Source organism: Hylobates moloch, unplaced genomic scaffold, assembly GCF_009828535.3.
Source record: "Hylobates moloch isolate HMO894 unplaced genomic scaffold, HMol_V3 SCAFFOLD_8, whole genome shotgun sequence".
In the NCBI taxonomy this organism is placed as follows: Eukaryota; Metazoa; Chordata; class Mammalia; order Primates; family Hylobatidae; genus Hylobates; species Hylobates moloch.
The window spans coordinates 37,942,765-37,965,517 of NW_026652283.1; the positions used below are offsets into that span (position 1 = coordinate 37,942,765).

The 22,753-nt window shown below is 55.5% G+C and overlaps 1 protein-coding gene across 2 annotated transcripts; it reads right to left on the reverse strand.

The window, feature by feature from the left end:
• Window positions 1-344: 344 nt before the first annotated feature.
• Window positions 345-20,887, reverse strand: COL8A2 (collagen type VIII alpha 2 chain). 2 transcript variants are annotated; one of them, XM_032160246.2, is made up of 3 exons: window positions 20,473-20,887; window positions 5,144-5,352; window positions 360-4,584 (listed from the first exon to the last, which is right to left on the reverse strand). In XM_032160246.2, the coding sequence occupies exons 1-3, from the start codon at window positions 20,484-20,486 to the stop codon at window positions 2,666-2,668; spliced, it is 2,142 nt and encodes a 713-aa protein (XP_032016137.1). In that variant the 5' UTR covers window positions 20,487-20,887; the 3' UTR covers window positions 360-2,665. The 2 variants fall into 2 exon arrangements, with proteins under 2 accessions (XP_032016136.1, XP_032016137.1); XM_032160245.2 differs by lacking the exon at window positions 20,473-20,887 and having other exon boundaries at window positions 345-4,584; window positions 5,144-5,576.
• Window positions 20,888-22,753: the final 1,866 nt, after the last annotated feature.

Here is a 22,753-nt window from a genome sequence, read left to right on the forward strand (position 1 = left end):
ATAATTTGTATCAGATGTTGAAACTTGGCCCTCGGACTACTGAGCCAGCTGTCATGCTCCACTAGCCCTGAGAGCTTGCAGGAATATTCCAGTAAAGATTGAGCCATCGCCCCCCAGCTCTAGCCACTACCTGCCTTTGGTTTCTTAAAATGCCTCCTGGCATTTGCCTGGCGCATGGCCTCAGCAGCTTATGAGCATCAGGCATTTCTGATGTGGTAGTGACAGAAATCCAGGTTAGGGAGCTGGTGAGGAGTGCATGATGAGCCCCAGAGAGCTTCCTGGACGCCTTACAGAACCCAGAGGCTTGAGATACCTCTGCGTCAGGATCAGTTTCAGCACAGTGCTGTTTTATACAACAGGTTTTATTGAGGATGTGTCAATACAGTTAACACGGTTGCTTGTCTTTTCAAAAAGAAGTTCCATTTTCTTTGATTCCCAAGTGCATTTTTCCTGAATCTTCTGTGATACAGGGCACATGATAGGTATTTCGAGAGCTAAGCTTCCTATACCAAGTTAGAAGTGAAACGACTAGTGGAAAACATTTAAACTTTAATCTCAAAAAAAATAGGAATCAATATAAAAATGCACAAGGTAATGTCGTTTTCATAGTTAAAATCTGACATTGTTTATCAAAGCTAGTCAGTTAAGTGGACACCTGCAACTCAAATCCCATAAACATTTTAGAAACGCCAACCACCCCTCCTGAAAGGTTTGAGGAATGAAATTTGGCAGAAGCTCAGCCCTGTGAAATAGCTCCCATTTATTTTCTTGGGACCCTACTTAGTTCTATGGGCTCCCACTGGGAGCTGATTAATTTCTGCCACTCAGAACCCATCCCTAACACATCAGATCATAGTGGCTTTGACCTAGGGAAGAAGAGGTTGAGCAAAGAACCCCCACCAGGTATGGTTTGAGAGTCCTTAGTTGGTTTTCTTGGGCGTTAGGTAGTAAGAAATCCACCAGGAACCCCAGCCAAAACCTTTTCAAGTGTCACGGGCAGATTTGGGTTTTCATTTTTCCTTTTGAAGAAGTGAGCAAACAGCCTGCTTTGTTTGGAGAAGTTGTGGGCAGGGGAGGAGGGTTGGCAAGGAGCCTGAAGGAACCCACTGCTCAGCCAGTCAGAAGTCAGCAGCCATCCTCCATTTTCAACATGGGCCGCCTGGACACGGCCAGACTTGGAGCAGTGCAACGAGATCACAGACCGAATGACCCCAGTTCACACTTGGTACAGGGAGTGGGGCTGGCCTGGCGAGGGCCAAGTGCGAGGCCCTGCAGCTGCGGGGAAAGTGGCCATCTTTCCAAGGGCAGGAATGTCCACCACTCCCAGCACTCATCTCAGCCTTACCACTCAGCTTGAACTAGGGACTGGGGTTGGGAGGGGCATCCTGCCTGTTTCCTGCAGAGGAGCTCTGATTGGGGAAAATGGCAGAAACGTCCAGAGCCAGCTCATTCCAAAGGGACCTGTTGGCACCCTTTCTTTGCCAGCCTTAGCCTCCTGGGCCCTAGTCCTGCTTAGAACAGGAAATTGGAATCAGAGGGTGGGAGGAGAGGACGCCCCCACAGATGAACCCCTCTCGTACACACATATACCCACCATATGGTTCTTATTAAGGAAAAGCAAGTGGGAGCCGTCTTCATCCCCCAGCTCGCGTGCACCTTGTTCAGAGGGCCAAACGAGAGGTACTGTGCCATGGGGATACCTGGCTGGGGTGGCAAGGATCCTCTTATAATTTTGTATGAGAAAACCAGCCCGGCCCGCAGCAGGTGGAAGGGGAGAAAGGGAAGAGTGCTCATGTTTGCTGATGGTCGAGTCTGCCTCCGCCACCATCTGCACTAGATACTTCTAGACACTTCACAGAGGTTGATCTTTCTGGCCTGTAGGTGTCCCAGGGGCCTCTGTGCTGCCCTCAAGCTAAACAGCCAGAGCTGGTGGGGGCAGCCCAGGAGAGACGGGGATGAACGTGAAGAGCTGCCTCCTGCCCCAGGTCTGTGCCCCAAGCCCTCCCAAACTGCCTTCCCCATGGCTGCCACTGGAGCAGCGAAAGGGGGTTGCCCTTTCCCAGGACAACAGGCACTGTGTCCACCACAGACATGTCTGATGCCCCAGCATCACCATGGGGGCTGCAGTCCTGGCAGGGTGTCCACACTCGCCACCTCGATGGTCCCCTCTTCTCCCTTTCCCTTGGAGGGAAACCCCACAGTCCTTAGTCCACTGTCATATGCTGGAGGTCCCAGGGGGAGCTGGAGCCCCAGCCAAAGGCTATAAGGGAGACCGTGCCCCATTCCTCCTCCAGCAGGTGCCATCAGGGAGCCAGTGGGAAGGGCTGTCTCCCCAGGTGGCGGGGTGGGGAGTTCAGCTCCCTCTCAGCTCCTTCAGGGCCCAGCAGAGGCCAGGACTCACAAGGGGCTGGGCTGTGTGCCCCAGGGCCCATGGGGTGCAACCCTGACACTGCACAGACATTTGGGGGAAAGAAACCCAGGCCAGCCCCTTCCAGAAACAATCTCAGCCTGCATGCAGGGAGAAAGCAAGTCAGTCTCCTCGGGCCAAGGCCACGGCCGCCTCTGTTCAGCTTTTGTTTTTTTTTTTCCGGGAGGTTGTTTGTAATTGAAAAGGTCGCTCTACCACTAAAGAGGAGGAGGCCAGGGCAGCAGGGCCCCCCGCGGGTTATGTGGGGCAGAGCAAGAATCCTGAAAAGGAGGAGTGGATGTACTCCGTGGAGTAGAGGCCGTTGGCCTGGTCCGACGGCATCTGCACCCAGACCTGGTCGTTGGGCCGCAGCTGGAGCACGGCCCCGCCAGACGCCTGGTCCAGGTAGCCCTTCTTGTACTCATCGTAGGTATAGGTGGCCGGCACGTTGTTCTTGTACAGGGCCACCCACACATTGGTGCCCTTGACATGCACATGGTAAGCAAAGTAGTAGACGCCGCCCACAGGGCAGGTGAAGATGCCAGTGGCTGGGTTGTAGCCGCTGTGGCCATTGTAGAGAGTCCGATCAAATTTCACCGGCATGCCCGAGGCGGGGAAGGGCGAGGTGAGCACCGCAGTGAAGGCTGGTGTGGCATGGGCAGACAGCTCACCCAGCCCAAACTGTGGCTTGCCCCCCTTGCCCAGCACGGCACCCTCCACACCGCCGTTGGGCAGGTGCAAGCCTGCGATGCCAGTCTCATCGAAGGCCCCAGGGGCACCAGGGGGTCCCGGAGGCCCGGGAGGCCCGGGAGGGCCTGTGATTCCAGGGGAGCCAGGGACCCCTGGGGGCCCCGTGGGCCCAGCCGTGCCAGGTTCCCCTGCTCTCCCCTCTCCAGGGGGCCCTGGCAGGCCTGGTTCACCCTTCAGGCCTGGCAGACCTTGGGGCCCAATAGGGCCAGCTGGACCCTGGAGTCCTGGGATTCCTGAGGGACCCCTCAGGCCAGGCTGCCCAGGGAGCCCCAAGTCACCTTTCTGCCCCAGGGCTCCTGCCACCCCTGGTCCTCCAGGGCGACCTGTGAAACCCGGCTCACCCTTGGGCCCAGTTGGTCCAGGGGGTCCATGGGCCCCAGGAAGTCCCCTCTCACCTGGGAGCCCTGGTTTCCCAGCCAGGCCACTAGGCCCCTGGTCACCTCGAATGCCAGGCACTCCTGGGGGTCCTCCAGGCCCTGCTTCACCCTTAGGCCCAGGGGGCCCACGTCTGCCAGGAAGTCCTGCAGACCCAGGAAGTCCAGGGGGACCCCCAAGACCCTGTGGGCCCTGCTCCCCTGGCTCCCCATCCTCCCCTGGCTCACCCCTGTCCCCCAAGAGTCCTGGGACCCCAGTTGGGCCCCTGTCCCCCTTGGGGCCTGGCAGTCCTGGCATCCCATAGCCAGTGGGGCCTATCAGCCCAGGGGGGCCCCGGGTCCCTGGCTCCCCTTTGGCCCCTGATGGGCCCTGTGGCCCTGGCAACCCTGCTGCCCCTGGGACTCCCACACCGTCTATTCCAGGGGGTCCTTTTGGGCCCACAGCTCCTGGCTCCCCCCTGGGGCCTGGAACTCCAGGAGGCCCAGACTCACCCTTGTCTCCTGGGGCCCCAGGAAGCCCATCCAAACCGGGTTTGCCTAAGCCAGCTGGACCAGGGAGGCCAGGGGGGCCAGGGGCACCCCCCTGCCCTGGGGCCCCAGGCAGCCCGGGCTGGCCCACTCCATTATCCCCCTTGAGGCCTCGATCACCTGGGGGCCCAGGCTCCCCCTGGGGCCCTGGTTCCCCCTGGAATCCTGGGGGCCCTGGCACCCCCTGGGCACCTGGTTTTCCAGGGATAGTAATGCCTGAGGGGCCCGGGAGGCCAGGGGGTCCTGGGGGCCCCCGGAGGCCCTGGTCCCCTCGTATTCCTGGCTCCCCCCGAAGCCCCGGCTGCCCTGGTGGCCCGACCTTGCCAGGGAGCCCTGGGGGACCAGCCTTGCCCATCCGGGAGAAGCCAGGGGGGCCAGCAGGGCCAGGCTGCCCATGGAGTCCTGGCTTTCCCGTGCCTGGTTTTCCTGGGAAGCCAGGGGGGCCAGGGGGACCCCGAGGCCCGGGCTTCCCGGGGGGGCCGGGCTCTCCCTTCAGGTCCATCGGCAGCAGCGGTAGAGGCATTTCTGAGAAAGAAAGAGAAGCGGGCAGTCAGGGGCCTGAACTGTGGGGACAGAGGACCCCATCTACCCGTTCCCCCATTCCAGTTTGAGGTACATGGGAGAGAAAGAATGGGGCTGCCCCTCCCTACTCTCATGGAAGACGGGGTTTGGGGATGGTCCAGGGCCCATCTTGGGGGCAACAGGGTGTCCTCACCAAGGGCTCCTAACACCCAACCTACCCAGGCTGGGCTTCCTCCATGAGCCTGGCTGATTCTCACCTCTCATCCCTGCATGACCTGAAGGTGGAGTGGCCACCAGGTGGCACCAGCAGCCCACCTTAGAGCCCGTGGGAGCAGAGCCCCACCTCCCAACTTCCCAGTTCATCTGCCCTTGGAAGACCACCTGTGCCAGCCAACTGCACGGTTTCCAGGCCCTCTGGGGTATTAGGAAAAACTGAAGGTGGGAAGATTGGTGGCGAATGAGGGGCTGTGGGGGGCGCCTGAGGATCTGATGGCTGTCAGGGAGGCAGGGGATTTGGGGGTTGGGAGCGATTTGAGGCACTGTGGGGTGAGGAGGCTCTCACCCAGGTACTGGCCTTTGCCCTCCCGGAAGGGCGGTCCCACAGGTCCTTTCTGCATGGGCTGGATGTACTTCACCGGGGCATAGCCCGCGGCCCCACCGGCCCCGCCACCAGAGGACGCCCGCGGCCCACACCCTAGCACCAGCACCAGCAGCAGCAGCAGCAGCGAAGACAGGGGTGTCAGAGTCCCCCGCATGGCGTCCGTGGACGTGCTGCAGAGAAGAACAGAGAAAGTCATCAAGCCAGCCCTCGGTGGTTTGGCACCAGGCCCGGGGTCACCAAAAGATCAGAATTTAGAGATCACACTTGAGATTTTAGTCAAAAGGCTGAGGAACAATTCTGAATTTAGATATTATTCACAAGCAATTTTCAAAGTTGCAGGGGTCTGCATAAGCCACCTCCTAAACTTCTTCAGACCCTGCCTGGGGCTGTTCATCACCCCCACCATCTCCAAGGGCCCAGCCTCCCCAGGACAGCGGCCTCCTCAAAACCAGCCAGTCACTCTGCAGCCGGGCGTGCCTTCTAGAGCAGTCTCACCTCCCCTGCTAAAAACTCTTGGATGTCAACACCCATTTCCATCGCTGGGCCCGCTCTCTGCCAGGCACTAGGCTGAGCTCTTTAGGGACATGAACTCACTTCATGCTCAGAACACTTTAACAAGGTATTATTACTGTCATCGCCATTTTCCAGATGATAAAACTAAAGCAAAGGTCTTGAGGAAGCCAGAGCTGGGATTTGTCTTAGTTCTGTCTGACTGCACCTTCTGCTGATGCCCTTCTGGACTCCCTGCCACCCGCCTTTGGGATCAAGTCTATGATGCTTAGCATAGCATTCAAGGCTTTTTTTTTTTTTTTTTTTTTGAGACAGCTTTGCTCGCCCAGTGCAATGTGCAATGGCGCCATCCTGGCTCACTGCAACATCCGCCTCCCGGGTTCAAGCGATTCTCGTGCCTTAGCCTCCCAAGTAGCTGGAATTATAGGCGTGTGCCACCACGCCTGGCTAATTTTTGTATTTTTAGTAGAGATGGAGTTTCGCCATGTTGGCCAGGCTGGTCTTGAACTCCTGACCTCAGGTGATCCAGCTGCCTCAGCCTCCCAAAGTGTTAGGATTACAGGCATGAGCCACCATGCCCGGCCTGCATTCAAGGCCTTTCTAACCTACTCTGTGCCTGTGTCTCCAACTTTATTGCCTGCTATCCCTTTCTCTGCCCCTCACCTCCCCACACCTCCACCCAGTAAACCAGAACTTAAGTTCCCAGGCACCGGGCACCTTAACACTTCTGGCCTTTGTGCCTGCTATTTCTCTGCCTGCAATGTTATTTTCCTCCCCTACTCATCTTTTATGGCCCTGGGAAGCTGTCATCCCTTCCTCTATAAAGCCTCATTTCTTCGTGCCCTGACCTATGCCTGTCACAGCATTTGGCTCAACTCAGAGAACAAAGCCTGGGTGGGGAAGAAGCACAGGCTCTGGAACCAGCCAGGCAGACTTCCCCTTCCCCTTCCCCTTCCCAGCTGCAGGAGCCTGGGCAGGAGGTCTCCTCAGCAGGAGGTCTCCTCATCCATGAAATGAGAGAGGATGTCCACACAATAACCTGTATGTGAATGTTCATAATAGCGATATTCACAGCAGCCAAAAGTAGAGACAATGCAAATGTCCATGGACAAATAAAATGTGGTATCGCCATACAATGGAATATTACCCGGCAATGAAAACGAATGAAGTACAGGCTGGGCATGGTGGTGTATACCTGTAGTCCCAGCTACTCGGGAGGCTGAGGTGGGAGGATCGCTTGAGCCCTGAGTTTAAAACCAGCCTGGGCAACATAGCAAAACCCCAAATTAAAAAAAATTATCTATAAATAGGCTAAGCACAATAGCTCACGCCTGTAATCCCAGTACTTTGGGAGGCAGAGGTGGGTGAATTGCTTGAGCCCAAGAGTTTCAGACCAGCCTGGGCAACCTGGTGAAACCCCGTCTCTACAAAACAAACAAACAAGAAATTAGCTGGGTGTGGGTGTGCTGTGGTCTCAGCTACTCAGGAGGCTGAAGAGGGAGGATCACTTGAGCTCAGGAGGTGGAGGTTGCAGTGAGCTGCACTCCAGCCTGGGCGACAGAGTGAGACCTGGTCTCAAAATATATATATATATATATATATAAAAGGAAGGAAGTCCTAACACCTGCTACAACACAGATGAATCTTGAAAACAGTGAAAAGTGAGATATGGAATGTACATGTTGTGTGATTCCATTTATATGAAACGGCCAGAATAGGCAAATCCATAGAGACAGGAAGTGGATCAGTGGTTGCCTAAGGCTGGGGCGGGGAGGAGATGGGAAGTGATGACTAATGGGCACAGCCTCGGCCTCCCGGGCTCAAGTAATCCTCCCACCTAAGCCTCCCAAGTAGCCGGGACCACAGGCACGTGCCACCATGTCTGGCTAATTTTTTCTATTTTATGTAAAGACAGGGTCTCACTGTGTTGCCTAGGCTGGTCTCAAGCTCTTTTAGGGAAAATGAAAATGTTCAAAAATTGATCGTGGTGATGATAGTTGCACAGCTCTATGAACACGGTAAAAAAAAACACTGAATTGTACACTGAATGGGCCAATTGTATGATGTGTGAATTATATCTCTATAAAGCTGGGTTTTTTTTTTTTTTTTTTTGAGATGGAGTCTCGTTCTGTTGCCCAGGCTGGAGTGCAGTGGTGCCATCTCAGCTCACTGCAACCTCCGCCTCCCAGGTTCAAGAGATTCTCTTGCCTCAGCTTCCTGAGTAGCTGGGATTACAGGCGCCCGCCACCACACCCAGCTAATTTTTTGTATTTATAGTAGACGGGGTTTCACCATGTTGGCCAGGCTGGTCTCGAACTCCTGACCTCTAGTGATCCGCCTGCCTCAGCCTCCCAAAGAGCAGGAATTACAGGTATGAGCCACTGCACCCAGCCTAAAGCTGTTATTTTATTTATTTTTTGGATACACAGGGTCACTCTGTTGCCCAGGCTGGAATACAGTTGGCACAATCATGGCTCACTGCGGCCTTGGCCTCCCGGGCTCAAGTAATCCTCCCACCTCATCCTCCCAAGTAGCTGAGACAACAGGCACGTGCCACCATGCCTAGCTAATTTTTTCTATTTTATGTAAAGACAGGGTCTCACTGTGTTGCCTAGGCTGGTCTCAAACTCCTGGGCTCAAGCAATCCTCCCACCTTGGCCTCCAAAAGTTCTAGGATTATAGGCATGAGCCACCATGCCCAGCCAGAAAGCTTTTTGATTTTGTTTTTTGAGACAGGGTCTTGCTCTGTTGCCCAGGCTGGAGTGCAGTGGCAGAATCACAGTTCACTGAAGCCTCAACTTCCTGGGCTCAGCGATCCTCTCACCTCAGTCTCTGGAGGAGCTGGAACTACAGGCATGCACCACCATGTTCAGCTATAAAAAGAAATTTTTTTGTACAGACGAGGTCTCACTTTGTTGCCCGGGCTGGTCTCAACCTCCCAGGCTCAAGTGCTCCTCCCACCTCAGCCTCCAGAGTAGCTGGGGCCACAGGCACACACCACCATACCTGGCTAATTTTTTCTATTTTTTGTAGAGACAGGGTTTCACTATGTTGCCCAGCCTGGTCTTGGACTCCTGGGCTCAAGTGATCCTCTCGCCTCAGCTTCCCAAAGTGTTGGGATTACAGGCGTGAGCCACTGAGCCACACCTGCTTTTTTTGTTTTGTTTTGTTTTTGTTTTTGTTTTGAGACAGAGTCTCGCTCTGTCACCCAGGCTGGAGTGAAGTGCAGTGGTGTGATCTCGGCTCACTGCAAGCTCTGCCTCCCAGGTTCACGCCATTCTCCTGCCTCAGCCTCCCAAGTAGCTGGGACTACAGGCACCTGCCAGCACGCCCGGCTAATTTTTTGTATTTTTAGTAGAGATGGGGTTTCAACGTGTTAGCCAGGATGGTCTTGATCTCCTGACCTCATGATCTGCCTGCCTCGGACTCCCAAAGTACTGGGATTACAGGCATGAGGCCCACATCTGTGTTTTTTGTTTGTTTGTTTGTTTGTTTGTTTTGAGACAGACTTTCGCTTCTGTCACCCAGGCTGGAGTGCAATGGCACAATCTCGGCTCACTGCAACCTCTGCCTCCTGGGTTCAAGCTATTCTCCTGCCTCAGTCTCCTGAGTAGCTGGGACTACAGGTGCATGCCACCACGCCCAGCTAATTTTTGCATTTTTAATAGAGATGAGGGTTCACCATGTAGGCCAGGCTGGTCTCAAACTCCTGACCTCAGGTGATCCACCTGTCTCAGCCTCCCAAAGTGCTGGGATTACAGGTGTAAGCCACCACACCCGGCCCCCACCTGTTATTTTTTTAAAGTGAGTTAGCTGGGCACTGTGGCTCATGCCTGTAATCCCAGCACTTTGGGAGGCTGAGGCAGGCAGATCACCTGAGGTCAAGAGTTCAGGACCAGCCTGGCCAACATGGTGAAACTCCATCTCCACTAAAAATACAAAAAATAGCCAGGCGTGGCAGCAGGCACCTGTAATCCCAGCTACTTGGGAGGCTGCGGCAGGAGAATCGCTTGAACCTGGGAGGCGGAGCTTGCAGTGAGCTGAGATCATGCCATTGTACTCCAACGTGGGCGACAAGAGCAAAACTCTGCCTCAAAAAATAAAAAATAGGCCGAGCGCAGTGGCTCGTGCCTGTAATCTCAGCACTTTGGGAGGCCAAGGCGAGTGGATCACATGAGGTCAGGAGATCGAGATCATCCTGGCCAACATGGTGAACACTCATCTCTACTAAAAATATAAAAATTAGCTGGGCGTGGTGGCATGCACCTATAGTCCCAGCTACCCAGAAGGCTGAGGCAGGAGAATCGCTTGAACCAGGGAGGTGGAGGTTGCAGTGAGCCGAGATCGTGCCACTGAACTCCAGCCTGGTGACAGAGACTCCACCTCAAATAAATAAATAAATAAATAAATAAATAATAACATAAAAATACGTCGGACGCGGTGGCTCACACCCGTAATCCCAGCACTTTGGGAGGCTGAGGCGGGCAGATCATGAGGTCAGGAGATGGAGACCGTCCTGGCTAACACGGTGAAACCCCATCTCTACTAAAAATACAAAAAATTAGCCAGGCGTGGTGGTGGGCACCTGTAGTCCCAGCTACTTGGGAGGCTGAGGCAGGAGAATGGCGTGAACCTGGGAGGCGGAGCTTGCAGTGAGCCGAGATCGCGCCACTGCACCCCAGCCTGGGTGACAGAGCGAGACTCCATCTCAAAAATAAATAAATAAATAAATAAATAATAAATAAATAAAATAAAAATAAAGTGGGTTAAAATCTGCTTCTTGGGGCTGCTGTGATAACTAGAGATTTTGCACCTGGCTCAGAGTGGGCTCCCATTATTCGAAGGAGGTTCTATTTGGTGTTTTTCACACCTGAGGAAAGTCCCGCTTCCCCTCAAATCCCTGCTCTGGGTTCCCTTCACCCTACGCAGGGACCTCTCTGCACCTGTGCCTGGCAACAAGTGGAGTTTGAGGGGGGGTTGTGCGCGTCTGGGGATGTGTGTGGGGAGAAGGCCTCCCTCAGGCCAGGCTAGGTCTGGGCTTCAGGTCCCTGTTCCTCCAAGCCCAGGATCACATGGCGCTTTGCAGGAATTAATGCAGGGCTCCAGAGAAGACCCATGGACCTGTCAGCTTTCATGTTCAAATCCCAGTTCTACCACCAACCCACTCTGTAACCTCAGATGGGCCATTTAACCTCCCTGAGCTTCAGTATCATAGTAACACTTGCCACATGTTTCCCTGTGTGCCAAAGAGTGATCCAGGCCTCAAAGGCCACTTTAATCCCCTCAACAAACCCATGAAGATCCTGCAGTTATTACCCCCATTTTACAGAGGTAGGAATGGAAGCTCCAACTGTAAGAGTCTAAGTGTCAGCTGAGGCCTCGCCCAGAGCCTCCCCTCAGCACAGGCCGCCCGCCTCGCCTTGCTCTGATTGATGGCAGAACCCATCAAGGCCACGTTACGCAGGCCTGACCCACCGGGGAATGCTGCTGGGGTACCTTGCCAGGCACTGGCCTCATGCTTTACATGTAATCCTCATACAGGCCTGTGAGGTATGCTATCCCTGTTTTAGAGATGAGGAAACTGGCCGGGCATGGTGGCTCACACTTGTAATCCCAGAACTTTGGGAGGCCTAGGCAGGAAGATCGCTTGAGCCCAGGACTTTGAGATCACTCTGGGCACATAGTGAAACTCTGTCTCTACCAAAAAAATTAAAAAGTTAGCCAGACATCGTGGTGCAGGTCTGTAGTCCTGGCTACTCAGGAGGCTGAGGCAGGAAGATCACTTGAGCCCAGGAGGTAGAAGCTGCAGTAAGCCGTGTTTGTGCCACTGCACTCCAGCCTAAGCAGCAGCGAGATCCTGTCTCACTTAAAAAAAAAAAAAAGAGAGAGAGAGAGATGAGGAGGAGGCAGGGCGCGGTGGCTCACCTGTAATCCCAGCACTTTGGGAGGCCGAGGCAGGTGAATCACCTGAGGTCAGGAGTTCAAGACCAGCCTGGCCAACATGGTGAAACTCCATCTCTACCAAAAATACAAAAATAAGCCAGACATGGTGGCTGTGATTCCAGCTACTCGGGAAGCTGAGGCTGGAGAATCACTGGAATCCAGGAGGCAGAGGTTGCAGTGAGCTGAGATGGCACCGCTGCACTCCAGCTTGGGCGACAGAGAGAGACTCCGTCAAAGAAAAAAGAAAAAAAAAAAACAAGAGATGAGGAAACTGCCTGAGGGGGCCACTCGCCAAGAGCACCACAGTGAGAGCCTAAGCCCGGGCAGTACGAGTCCCGAGTTCCAGCCCCTACCCACCACACCATCCCCACTCTCCTGCGCAGGGGAGGGCCCTCCTGCACTAGCCACCTGAGCTCGGGGGCTGCCTACATGTGCACAGAACCAGAATGTTCTGCTTGGTGGGTGGACAGGGGGATGGGGGAGCAGATAGAAGGGGCAGAGTGTGTGGCAGGAAGCCGAGGAAGGGGAGGGGCTGCTCTGGCCTGGTTGGCCCATGGTCAAGGTCCTGACGCCATCACAAGAGGATCCAGAACAGCCCTGGCTTCTGGGGGTCGGGAGTGATGGAGGGTGCAGCTGGGAGGGTGCTCAGGGCAAAGAGGACTTCGAGGAGCTCAGGCAGCAGGGTGCCAAAGGAACAGTCCCAAGTGCAGCCAGGAGCCCAGGCGGCACCCCCACAAGCTGGCACCTTTCCTTCCTCCTTGGTAATGGGGGTCCTTCAGCAAGTGTCCTTGACCCACCCTCTTGGCTCCCTGAATTTGCCCCATCCCAGACCCTTCCACCCTGCACTGCGTTGCACTTGCTGAGGTCAGGTCTGATGCCAGGACTCCAAAGAGGTGTCGCCATGAGTGAGGAGGGTCTGAGTGAGGACTGCAGCTGGAAGACCAGGTGTCAGGAACCGCCACGAGGCTTTACATGCAATACGTGACTTAATTCTGACAGTGTCCCTGGGCAAGAGGTGCTAGTTCACAAATGAGGAGACTCAGGGATTTCCGGAGATGCCCGTTAAGAACCTGAGCTCAGCTGGGTGCGGTGGCTCACGCCTGTAATCCCAGCACTTTTGGGAGGCTGAGACGGGAGGATCACTTGAGCTCAGGAGTTCAAGACCAGCCTGGGCAATGTAGTGAGACCGCATCTCCACTAAAAATTTAAAAAATTACCCAGGCATGGTGATGCACCTGTAGTCCCAGCTACTTGGAAGGCTGAAGTGGGAGGATTGCTTGAGCCTGGGAGTTTGAGGCTGTAGTGAGCCATGATTGCACCACTGCACTCCAGCCTGGGTGACAGAGTGAGACCTTGTCTCAAAAAAAAAAGAACCCCGAGTTCCTAGCCACTCTGATGTAGTGCCATGGAGGGAGAGCAAGGCAGAGAGCAACAGCAGAGACAGACGCAAACAGAGGAGTCTCTCGTCCAACTCCAAGGGCCTGTGGGCTTGAGAGGAGGCTCACCCTGGCTCTTAGAGCTGGAACCTGGCATGCGCCCATCTGGGTGGAGCTGGGGAGTGCGCACTGGCCACAGCGGCGGGAAGGGTGTGTGCAGCCTATTCAAGGGGCTGCAAAAGAAATGATGCCCCCTGGAATGGTGAAACCAGCAGCCCAGGGACGACGGTTTGCCCCCACCCCAGCACCATCAGAGCCACAGGGGCCTGGGCACCTCTGAGCCCCCTGCCCACCTGCCTCCTTTTCACTGCAATCCCTGCCCCCTGACCTCCCCTGCTTCCTGCACACATGCCGGGCCTCCCCGGGGCTCTCTGGCCTCTGTACATTCTGCCCTCTCGACACTTGGGAAACTGGCTGGACGCCTCCCTTGAGGCCTGCTGATACCCATGGGTCCTCGTCATCGCTCTTGTTTCCTCCCGTAGCTCTCCAACTCTTTCCACCACGCTCCCCCACTCTGCCCTGTACAGGGCTTGGCTGGCACACAGTGATGCTCCACAGTGTTTGATGAACTCAGTTCACCATCAAATTTAAAGGACACACCAATAACACACTCAGTCCTTTCCTCAGCTTTGCACAGATACATGTCACATTCACCCAGGGAGTCCACTCCCCAGGTCCAAGGGACTCATCTGGGCTAGAACGGGAAGAGCGAGGAATATTCACATGGCCTCAATCGTAGGACCTCAACTAAGAACCATGTGCTCTGGGATTAGAGGTGTGCAGGGGAGGACACTTCATCTGTGTGTTCCTTGCTCTCCCCATGGGGAACAGTGGCCAAGCAGGGCTGTCAGGGGTCAGGGGCAGGGCCCTGAGGCTCAAGCCTGGCTCTGCCCATGACTGGCTGTGTGACCCCAGGTGAGCCATCAACCTCTCTGGTGACCTCTTGGGAAATGAAGGCAGGAAGAAAGCAGGGCTGGCAGGGATACGGAGCCCGAGGTGGGACGCACACAGGAGACGCCGATTCAGAGGACGGCGCAGTGGCGGCCTCGGGTAGACGCGGTGTTTGGACAGCTGCAAGTCCTTAACGGGGATTTCCCCCCTTTTCAGCAAATCCCCATAAAACAGCATTTTGTCCAAGTCAGCATTTTGTGGCAGCCTGGGCCTCCTCCCAGGGAGGCCAAGGAGACCGGCTAGGAGTGGGGAGTGCTCCAGGGTCTTTCAGACCAATGGTGCGGGGTGGTGGTGGTGTGCAGCAAATGGGCCCCGGAAGAAATAATTGGCAAGAAGCAGACCCCTTCTCTGCCCCCAGAAATGCCTGAAGAGGGGAAAGGACATCAGCCAGCAGGGACTCTTCCCAGCAGTCCCGGTCTCCGAAAGAGTCCTTTCCTAGGGGTGACCAGCAGAGGAGGGCTAGGTGGTAGCATGGAATTGAAAGACCTGCCCACTCTCCCATCCCATTTCACAGGTGAGCGATCAGAGGTCTCAACAAAAAAGGGGGGCCTGAGAGTTGGTGCCTCGAGACCCCAGGCACCCACTAGGTTCCCAGCGGACCGGCAGACCCCCACAGGGTGGGTGGATGAAACGCAGCCCTGCGCAGGCCCCTACTGCTCCAAGCCCCCCACCCACCCCAGACGGAGCAACTGCAGCTGAGGGAGTGGTGGGGGCACTCAGGCAGCCCCAGGGCCTGGCCAAACCACAGGTATGTTATGAGACGCTTCCTGTTGTGGAGACATCGCTGTGGGATCCGGCTGCCTTGCTTGCTCACCCGCCCCGCACTGCTGTCTCCTTACACCCCAGCCTTGCTCTCTGCGCTCTTGCTGGGTCTCTACCCGACTCCTCTCTCCCCTCCTCCTTCTGGCTCTGGCTCTGTCATCGCCACAGGTGAACAGCACTTCTGGCTCAGGAGCTCCCTATCAGGGACCCAGCCCTGAGACCTCTAAGGCCCTCCTAGGTCCAGGCAGCCCCTGGACTCCCATTTCAGCACAGCTACTTACCAGCTGGGTGATCTTGGATGGGTCACTTAAACCCTCTGAACCTCAGTGTCCTCATCTGCAAAAGGATTAACTCAGGGACTGCTCTGCCTATGGTGTAACCACTCTTTTTTTTTTTTTTTTTTCTTTTTTTTTTTTGAGATGGAGTCTCACTGTGTCTCCCAGACTGGAGTGCAGTGGCGCGATCTCGACTCACTGCAAGCTCCACCACCCAGGTTCATGCCATTCTCCTGCCTCAGCCTCCCGAGTAGCTGGGACTACAGGGGCCCGCCACCACGACCGGCTAATTTCCTTTTGTATTTTTAGTAGAGATGGAGTTTCACCGTGTTAGCCAGGATGGTCTTGATCTCCTGACCTCATGATCCACCCGCCTCAGCCTCCCAAAGTGCTGGGATTACAGGTGTGAGCCACCGCACCAGGCCTATTCCTTTACTTTCTTAATGAGCTTGCTCTCATTTTAAAAAAAAAAAAGGATTAACTGAGATAATCTAAGCCACCAGCCCCTCCATGTGTGCTGCCCTATCTTGCCACCCTGATGGCCTGGAAGTCCTCTCTTCACTCTAATTTCAATTCATCCTGCTGCAAAGCAACTTCTTTCCTCCATCTCTTCAAAAGTTCAGGTTACTTGCTGCCAAAGGTCAGGATCTTGTAAAATGAACTTTTTTTTTTTTGAGATGCAGTCTCACTCTGTTATCCGGGCTGGAGTGCAGTGATGAGATCTTGACTCACTGGAGCCTCCACCTCCTGAGTGTAAGCATTTCTCCTGCATCAGCCTCCCGTGTAGCTGGGATTACAGGGGTGCACCACCACACCCAGCTATTTTTTGTATGTTTAGTAGAGATGGGGTTTCACTGTGTTAGCCAGGCTGGTCTCGAACTCCTGACCTCAAGTGATCCGCCTGCCTCAGCCTCCCAAAATGCTGGGATTATAGGCCTAAGCCACCATGCCTGGCCTATAAAATAAACTTCTAAAGTCAATTTTCTGGCTTTCTTGACCTTTTCCCCGACCATTCCTGACACGAAACCGGCCAGGGGCGACAAAGCCTGCTCAGGGCTAGGACTGAGTTATGGACCTTGGAGAGGAGCAGAGGAACCCTCCTCACCCCCTGGGCATGACACCCACCCCAACTGCCCAGCTGGGCAGCTCCAGACTTCTCCAGGGTTCCTGAGCCCCACCTGCCCTACTACTCTCCCAGCTGGTAGAAACTGGGGAGCCCTTTCCCATCCTCCTTTCCTGAATCTCAGAAGAAGGAGCAAGGCCCAGGCCCCTCCACACCTCTTCCTCGGGGGCCTCTCACCCGTCTGCCATTGCCTGCCCTCGCCCCCTAGTCTCCAGCCTCTCCATCCATATGTCCACACGGGCCTGACCCCTCCCCAGCCACCCTCATCACTCCCCAGCCCTTCTCAGCCAAGCCTCCTGAAAGAATGCTCTCCACCCTCAGGCCCCACTCACTCCCCCTCCACCCTCTCACCTCTGGGTGCTCCTCCTTGTCACTCTGCCCTTTTCCTTCTTTGAAGAGCTCCTCTTCAGAATCTTCTCTGCCCACTTCCTCTGCCCATTCTCCAGACCCAGGCTTGCCCAAGGAGCTGGCTCAGGCCTTATGTCTTCTCTCTGGATGTTTCTCCTATAGTGTCTAGCTCCCACCAGCTCCCACAGTGCCAACGCCATCACCGAGGACTCCCACATCTGTCTCCAGCTACGATGTCTCCCCTGAGCCATTTTTTTTTTTTTTTTTTTCAGACAGTCTGCTCTGTCACCCAGGCTGGAGTGCAGTGGTGTACACGACCACAGCTCACTGCAGCCTCAGACTCTTGGGTTCAAGCCATCCTCTTTTCTCAGCCTCCTGAGCAGCTGGGACTACAGGTGTAAGCTACCACACTGGACTAATTTTTAAGTTTTTTAAGAGACAGGGTCTTGCCATGCTGCCCAGGCTGCTCTAGAGAACTGCTGGGCTCAAGTGATCCTCCCACCTCAGCTTCCCAACTGAGCCTCAGACTCTCGTGTTCAACTATCAGCCGAGCATGTCCCCTGGCTGTCCCTCAGAGATCCCACCCAAACTGCTGTCATTACCTTCTCCCTCATTACCTGCTTCACCCCAACCCAAGTGCCCTGTACCCCCAGGTGCCAAGGCCAAAAATCTAAGCATCACTTCTGTTGTTATTTATTTATTTTATTATTATTTTTTTTTAGATGGAGTCTCGCTCTGTCACCCAGACTGGAGTGCAGTGGTGCGATCTCGGCTCACTGCAAACTCCGCCTCCCAGGTTCACACCATTCTCCTGCCTCAGCCTCCCAAGTAGCTGGGACTACAGGCACCTGCCACCACGCCCAGCTATTTTTTTGTATTTTCAGTAGAGACGGGGTTTCACCGTGTTATCCAGGATGGTCTCAATCTCCTGACCTGGTGATCTGCCCGCCTCGGCCTCCCAAAGTGCTGGGATTACAGGCGTGAGCCACCGCGACCGGCCTATTTTTGTTTTAAGGGTGAACATCACTTCTGACCCTCCTTCCTTATAAGAAACCCTCTATGCCTTGGTGTACCCTTCTTTTCAGCCAACTCAGCTCCTACTCATCACCTTTCTTGGGTGCCCTTGTACAGTAGCCAACCTGAACAACTGTACATGACATCTGTCTTCTTTTCCCCCAAACTTCCAACCTTATCCTGTGGACTCTGCCTGCTCTATTTCTCTCACTTCTCTTCCTTCCCTTCCTTTCCCACAGCCTCACCCTAAGGCAGACCTTGTATTCCCCCAAAACTCAGCCCAGTGCCTGGCACACCCCCGTCACTAAGCAAAAGTGTGTTAAATGTCCACATTCTCTCCTGGATGGTCATAAAAGTCTCTCACCCAGTCCCCCAGCCCCAGCTTCTCTCTGTTTTCTCAACATAGCCTATGGAGACTCCCACAATGCTTCTAACACTTTAGGCTGCATCTGGATGACTGGGACAGCCTATCACCATGCAGGTTCTGGGGCCCCATCGAGATTCGGTTGGTGTGGGATAGGGCCCGACATCTGCCTCTCTAGCGAGCTCCCAAAGGACGCTGACGCTGCCTGTCTGTGAGCCACACATTGGCACAGTTCTGCCCACGGCTGTCCGCTGCTCTGGATTTTCCAGTGGCTTCCTGGTACCAGCAGGATAAATTCCATGTTATTCTGCAATTCACATGGCTTCCTGGAGGAGGAGGCATGCTTTAGACTCAGTAGAACGTGGACCAGTTAGGAAGGAGGGGGTAGAGAGATGGATGTTGAGCCCAGCAAAGCCCTGAGGTCACGTTTGGAGGCACACACTCTAGGTCTAAGAGTCACATGGGTAAGGAGAGGGCCAGGGGCCAGCTCGATGCAGGAGCCATCAGAGTGTGTGCTGTGCCCTCTGCGTCCCTCAGTCCATGGCTGTGTGTCGCTGGGCCTTTGCCTCCTGTGTGTCTCTGGCATCTCTGTCTCTGTGCATCTCTCTCCTCCTGCCTCTGTATCACTATCCCACCTGTCCACCCATCTCTGACACTGTTTGTCCTTCTCTGTCCTCTTCCATGTCCTGTGCCTAGGTCCCTTTCTGGGTTCCAGGCTCTGTAAATCTCTAGCTGTTGGTCACTGGGCGGGACCCTTGGGAAGGCCAGCACTGACAGTCCACACCTGCTCCTGTTAACGTCAGGTCTGGGTCTGACCTCCCTGGGCAATGCCTGAGCAGCTCTGCGAAGTCTGGGAAGGGACTTGGCGGGGGGTCCAGTGCCCATGAGCTGAGCTCGCTGTCTGCTGTGCAGATGAGGACTGCCCCAGAGACAAAGAGGAGCCTGGAATCTGGGAGCTGGAGGGTGGAGGGAGGTGGCCAGATCAGGGCAGGGCTGCCTGGGGGCCACCTTCTCACCCAGGTTGAAGGCAGGAGAGGAGTGCTGCCGCCTGCCCACCTGGTCTGCCCTACCAGACTTCAGTTCCACCTAACAGTCCCAACATCCCTCAGCCCTGCAAGTGAGGCTCCCAGACCACAGGTGGCCTCAGTTTCAGAAGTAGCATTGGAAGGAGGCTTGAAGGAGAGATCAGAGTTCAACAGGCCCACGGGGGCAGGTGATGGTGGGATGGTCCAAGCTAAAATCAGAGCAAGTGACTGGATGAGGAAGGCTTCCAGGGTAGGGGGGCATCCAAGGAGCAGTGAACCTAGGGCTCTGGAACTCGGGAGAGAGACATGGGCTAGAGGTAAAAATACAGGTTGGTGGCTGGGCCCGGTGGCTCACGCCTGTAATCCCAGCACTTTGGGAGGCCGAGGCAGGCAGATCATGAGGTCAGGAGATCGAGACCATCCTGGCTAACACGGTGAAACTCCACCTCTACTATAAACACAAAAAATTAGCTGGGCGCCTGTAGTCCCAGCTACTTGGGAGGCTGAGGCAGGAGAATGGCGTGAACCTGGGAGGCGGAGCTTGCAGTAAGCCAAGATCGCGCCACTGCACTCCAGCCTGGGCGATAGAGCGAGACTCCATCTCAAAAAAAAAAAAAAAAAAATGCAGGTTTGTTGGCGGGGTTGCTGCAGCCTGGAGGAGGCCCATGGACTCTCCCTTGGGGAACATGCTTACATTTAGGGAGTGAGAGGAGCCCACCCAGCCCTGGGATCCTAACACCCTAGGATCCAGACACCCCAGACGTCTCACTGCCTCCCTGTCCCTGCCTGTTCCTGCATGATCCTCTCTGCTGGGTTGCCCTTTCTACCTTTCTCCTCCATGGAAACATATTAGTCCTCATTTAAGACCCAGCTCAAAAGCCTCCTCCTCCATGCAGCCTTCCCTGCCTCCCTCAGGCAGAACAGCTCCTTCTGGGCACCGACCTGCATGAAAGCACTCTTCCCCACCCCCACCTCCCTCCTGCCTGAGGCAGGCACAGGGCATGGGCTCAATGAAGCCTGTAGGTCCAGGCCTCTGACAAACCCACCTCCCTCGTCCAGCCAAGCCCTCGGGTGGCTCATCACGTGGCCACTTTCTCTTTGTTGCTCTTCCTGAGTCCTTCTTGGTTCTGGGCTGGAGGGGGGTTGGACCGAACCTCCCTCCTGCAGGTGACCAAGCCCCTGGCCTCTGCCCATCTCTGAGTCTAGGTTCTCCGCTGCTCCCCTAGGGAGGAGCATCTCGGGACAGCAAAGTGCCCAGGAAGGTAAGAACAGCCGGGCAGGGGCAGATGGACTAGAAGAGACCCGGCAGTGGGCAGGCCTGAGGGCAGCCATGTACCCTCAGGCAGGTAGCCAGGCAGCTGGCCCTTCCCCACCCAGGGGCTCGGGTCTCAGCTGGGGCCGTCGCTTGCCTCCCAGCAGAGGCCTTGAGCTTCTGATGGGAACTGGACATCCGAGGGCCCCCACAGACCTAGCCACCCCCAGGCCTCAGGCAGGGGCAGGCAGGGGCAGGCGGGGCCTCCTCAGCCTCCAATCCCTTACCTTCTGGTTCGCATTTGCAGCCTTTTCCGGAGCGCCACCCGCCGCCCGCTGCCTCCCCACGCCTGCCAAGATTCCTGGGCCTCTGCGGCTACCCTGCGTGGTGGCGGCGGCAGCGGCAGCAGGAGGGGCTGGGCTGGGCAGGGAGGGGGCCCGGCGGGAGCACAGCCAGGCCACTGCACCCAGGCTGGGCCAAGCAAACACGGCCCCGCCAAGGAGCCAGGCGAAATAGTTCACAAATGAGAAAAAGCTGCTTCCGAGTTGGGCCAGGGTTTTAAAGCCCAGGCTGCAGGGAGCTGAGGTCACCTGCAAAAGGGGTGGCTCACAGGACTCTCTGGGCCTGGGAGGGGCTTCCGGTGCAGCAGGAGGGAGTGAGGTTAGACAGCAATGAACACAGGCCTCATCCAGACTGAGATATCAGAAAACCCCGTCCCCAAACCTAGCTTACCTTTCAGGTCGGAGGGGCTTGGGAAGTTCCCAGCAGAGGCAGGGTCTGAGGATGAACAAGAGAAACAGTGAGGCTATGGGGCAGTGGCTCACGCTTGTAATCCCAGCACTTTGGGAGGCCAAGGCGGGAAGACTGCTTGAGCCCAGGAGTTTGAGATCAGCCTGGGCAACATAGGGAGACACTGTCTCTACTAAAAATTTAAAAAAATTAGCTGGGCATGATGGTGCACGCCTGTAGTCCCATCTACTTAGGAGGCTGAGGAGGGTGGTATTGCTTGAGCCCAGGAGTTCAAGACTGCAGTAAGCTATGATTGCACCACTGCACTCTTGAGACAGGGCAAGACTGTCTCAAAAAAAAAAAAAAAAAAAAGAAGGAACAGTGAGACGATGACATCAGGAGCCTGGGAAGCCTCCTGCCCTAACCCACAGCCACACCAGTGCCTGCCCCGGGCTTCTTACCAGAACCCCCTGCTGGAAACCCGGCCCCAACCTCAGTCTCTCTTCTCAGTTCCCTCCTCCCCTGAGGGAAGCAGGGTGTGTGCCCCATACTCCATGACTCCATTCATTCAGTGCACACCTAGCAATACCCATGGGGTGCCTGGCCCTGGATTCAAGGAGTTCCTCCTGTCCTAGGGCCCAGGCTGAGGACACCCCTTCTGTGTCCTGGGTTCCCATGCTGGAGAAGTCCCTCCCATATGTCAGCTCCGGTTTGGGGTGGCCTCTACTTTGGGTTAGGATCCCTGCTGGGGAAGCTTCTACTATGTGGAGGACCCAAGCCTGGGCCATGGACCACAGAAATGGTTCAACCCCATACCCTGCCCTGCCTTGCCCTGAAGGGCTGGGGGCATCAGACAAGCGGTCATCACACAATTGGCAAAGATCTCTGGGCTGTGGGAGCATGAAGCAGGGAACACTGCTGCCTTAAGCTTCCCCTGAAGGCTTCATGGAGAAAGGGACACTGGAGCTGGGTCCTGAAGGATGAGTTGGAATCTGAAAGGCAGACGAGGTGATAGAAGGAATTTCAGGTAGTAATATACAGGGAAGGTCCAGAAGTGCTGTGGGACGGGGAGGCTGGGGCAACATGGTGAGGAAATCTGAATGCCATGCTTGCATTTCTCTGGAGAGCAATGGGGAGCCATGGAAGGTTATTTAGTGGGGGAAGTGATGTGGTCAGCGCCCTGGATGGCTGGGTCCCCATTTCTGCCTCAATCAGGCGTGGTGCCAGGATCTAACAAAAGCCATAGTTCAGGTCACATAGCTGTACGCAGAGGATCCAGGGCTAAAGTCCAGTCCCAGACATGACTCCGGGGTAGATGGGGAGGGGACGCCCAGCCAGCCCACCTGGCAGGGAGGCCTGCAGGCCGCGTCACTCTCTCCCCCAGCTGCTTGCTTGCCTCTGCCTGCTCCCATGGAAACTCTGACATCCAGTCCTGTCTGTAGCTGCACAAGCAGCCAGATGCCAGAGCCAGCAGCTCCTAGGCCTTCTCTCCAACTCAGCTGAGCCCTGCCTCCATCCTGCCACTCTGAACACTATGACCCCAGAGCTGGGTCATGGGGCCATAGCCTGGATGATGGAGCCCAGATAGGAGGACCCTCCAGCTCAGCTTAGCCCCAGCTTCTCTGGCCCCAGCCCCCTCCCCGCAGCATGAGACTCGGGGAGAAGAAATGACTTAAGTTGGCTCTGCGCTTTGAAGAATGAACATGGATTTAACTGGTTGGTAGTGGGGAGAGGTGATCAGTCCTGGGCCAAGGGAACAGCATGTGTGAGAGTGTAAAAGCCCTGAATATATTCAGGGGATGGAGAGAATCCAAATAAAATAAACAAACACATGAACTA

What these genes read in the sequence shown, in the direction of transcription:
- COL8A2 (XM_032160245.2), bottom strand. Translation starts at nt 5,378, where the DNA reads ATGACTTTCTCTGTTCTTCTCTGCAGCACGTCCACGGACGCCATGCGG. An exon ending in GGGCAAAGGCCAGTACCTGG is followed by an intron (nt 4,585 to 5,143) that starts GTGAGAGCCTCC and finishes TTTCTTTCTCAG; the next exon opens with AAATGCCTCTACCGCTGCTG.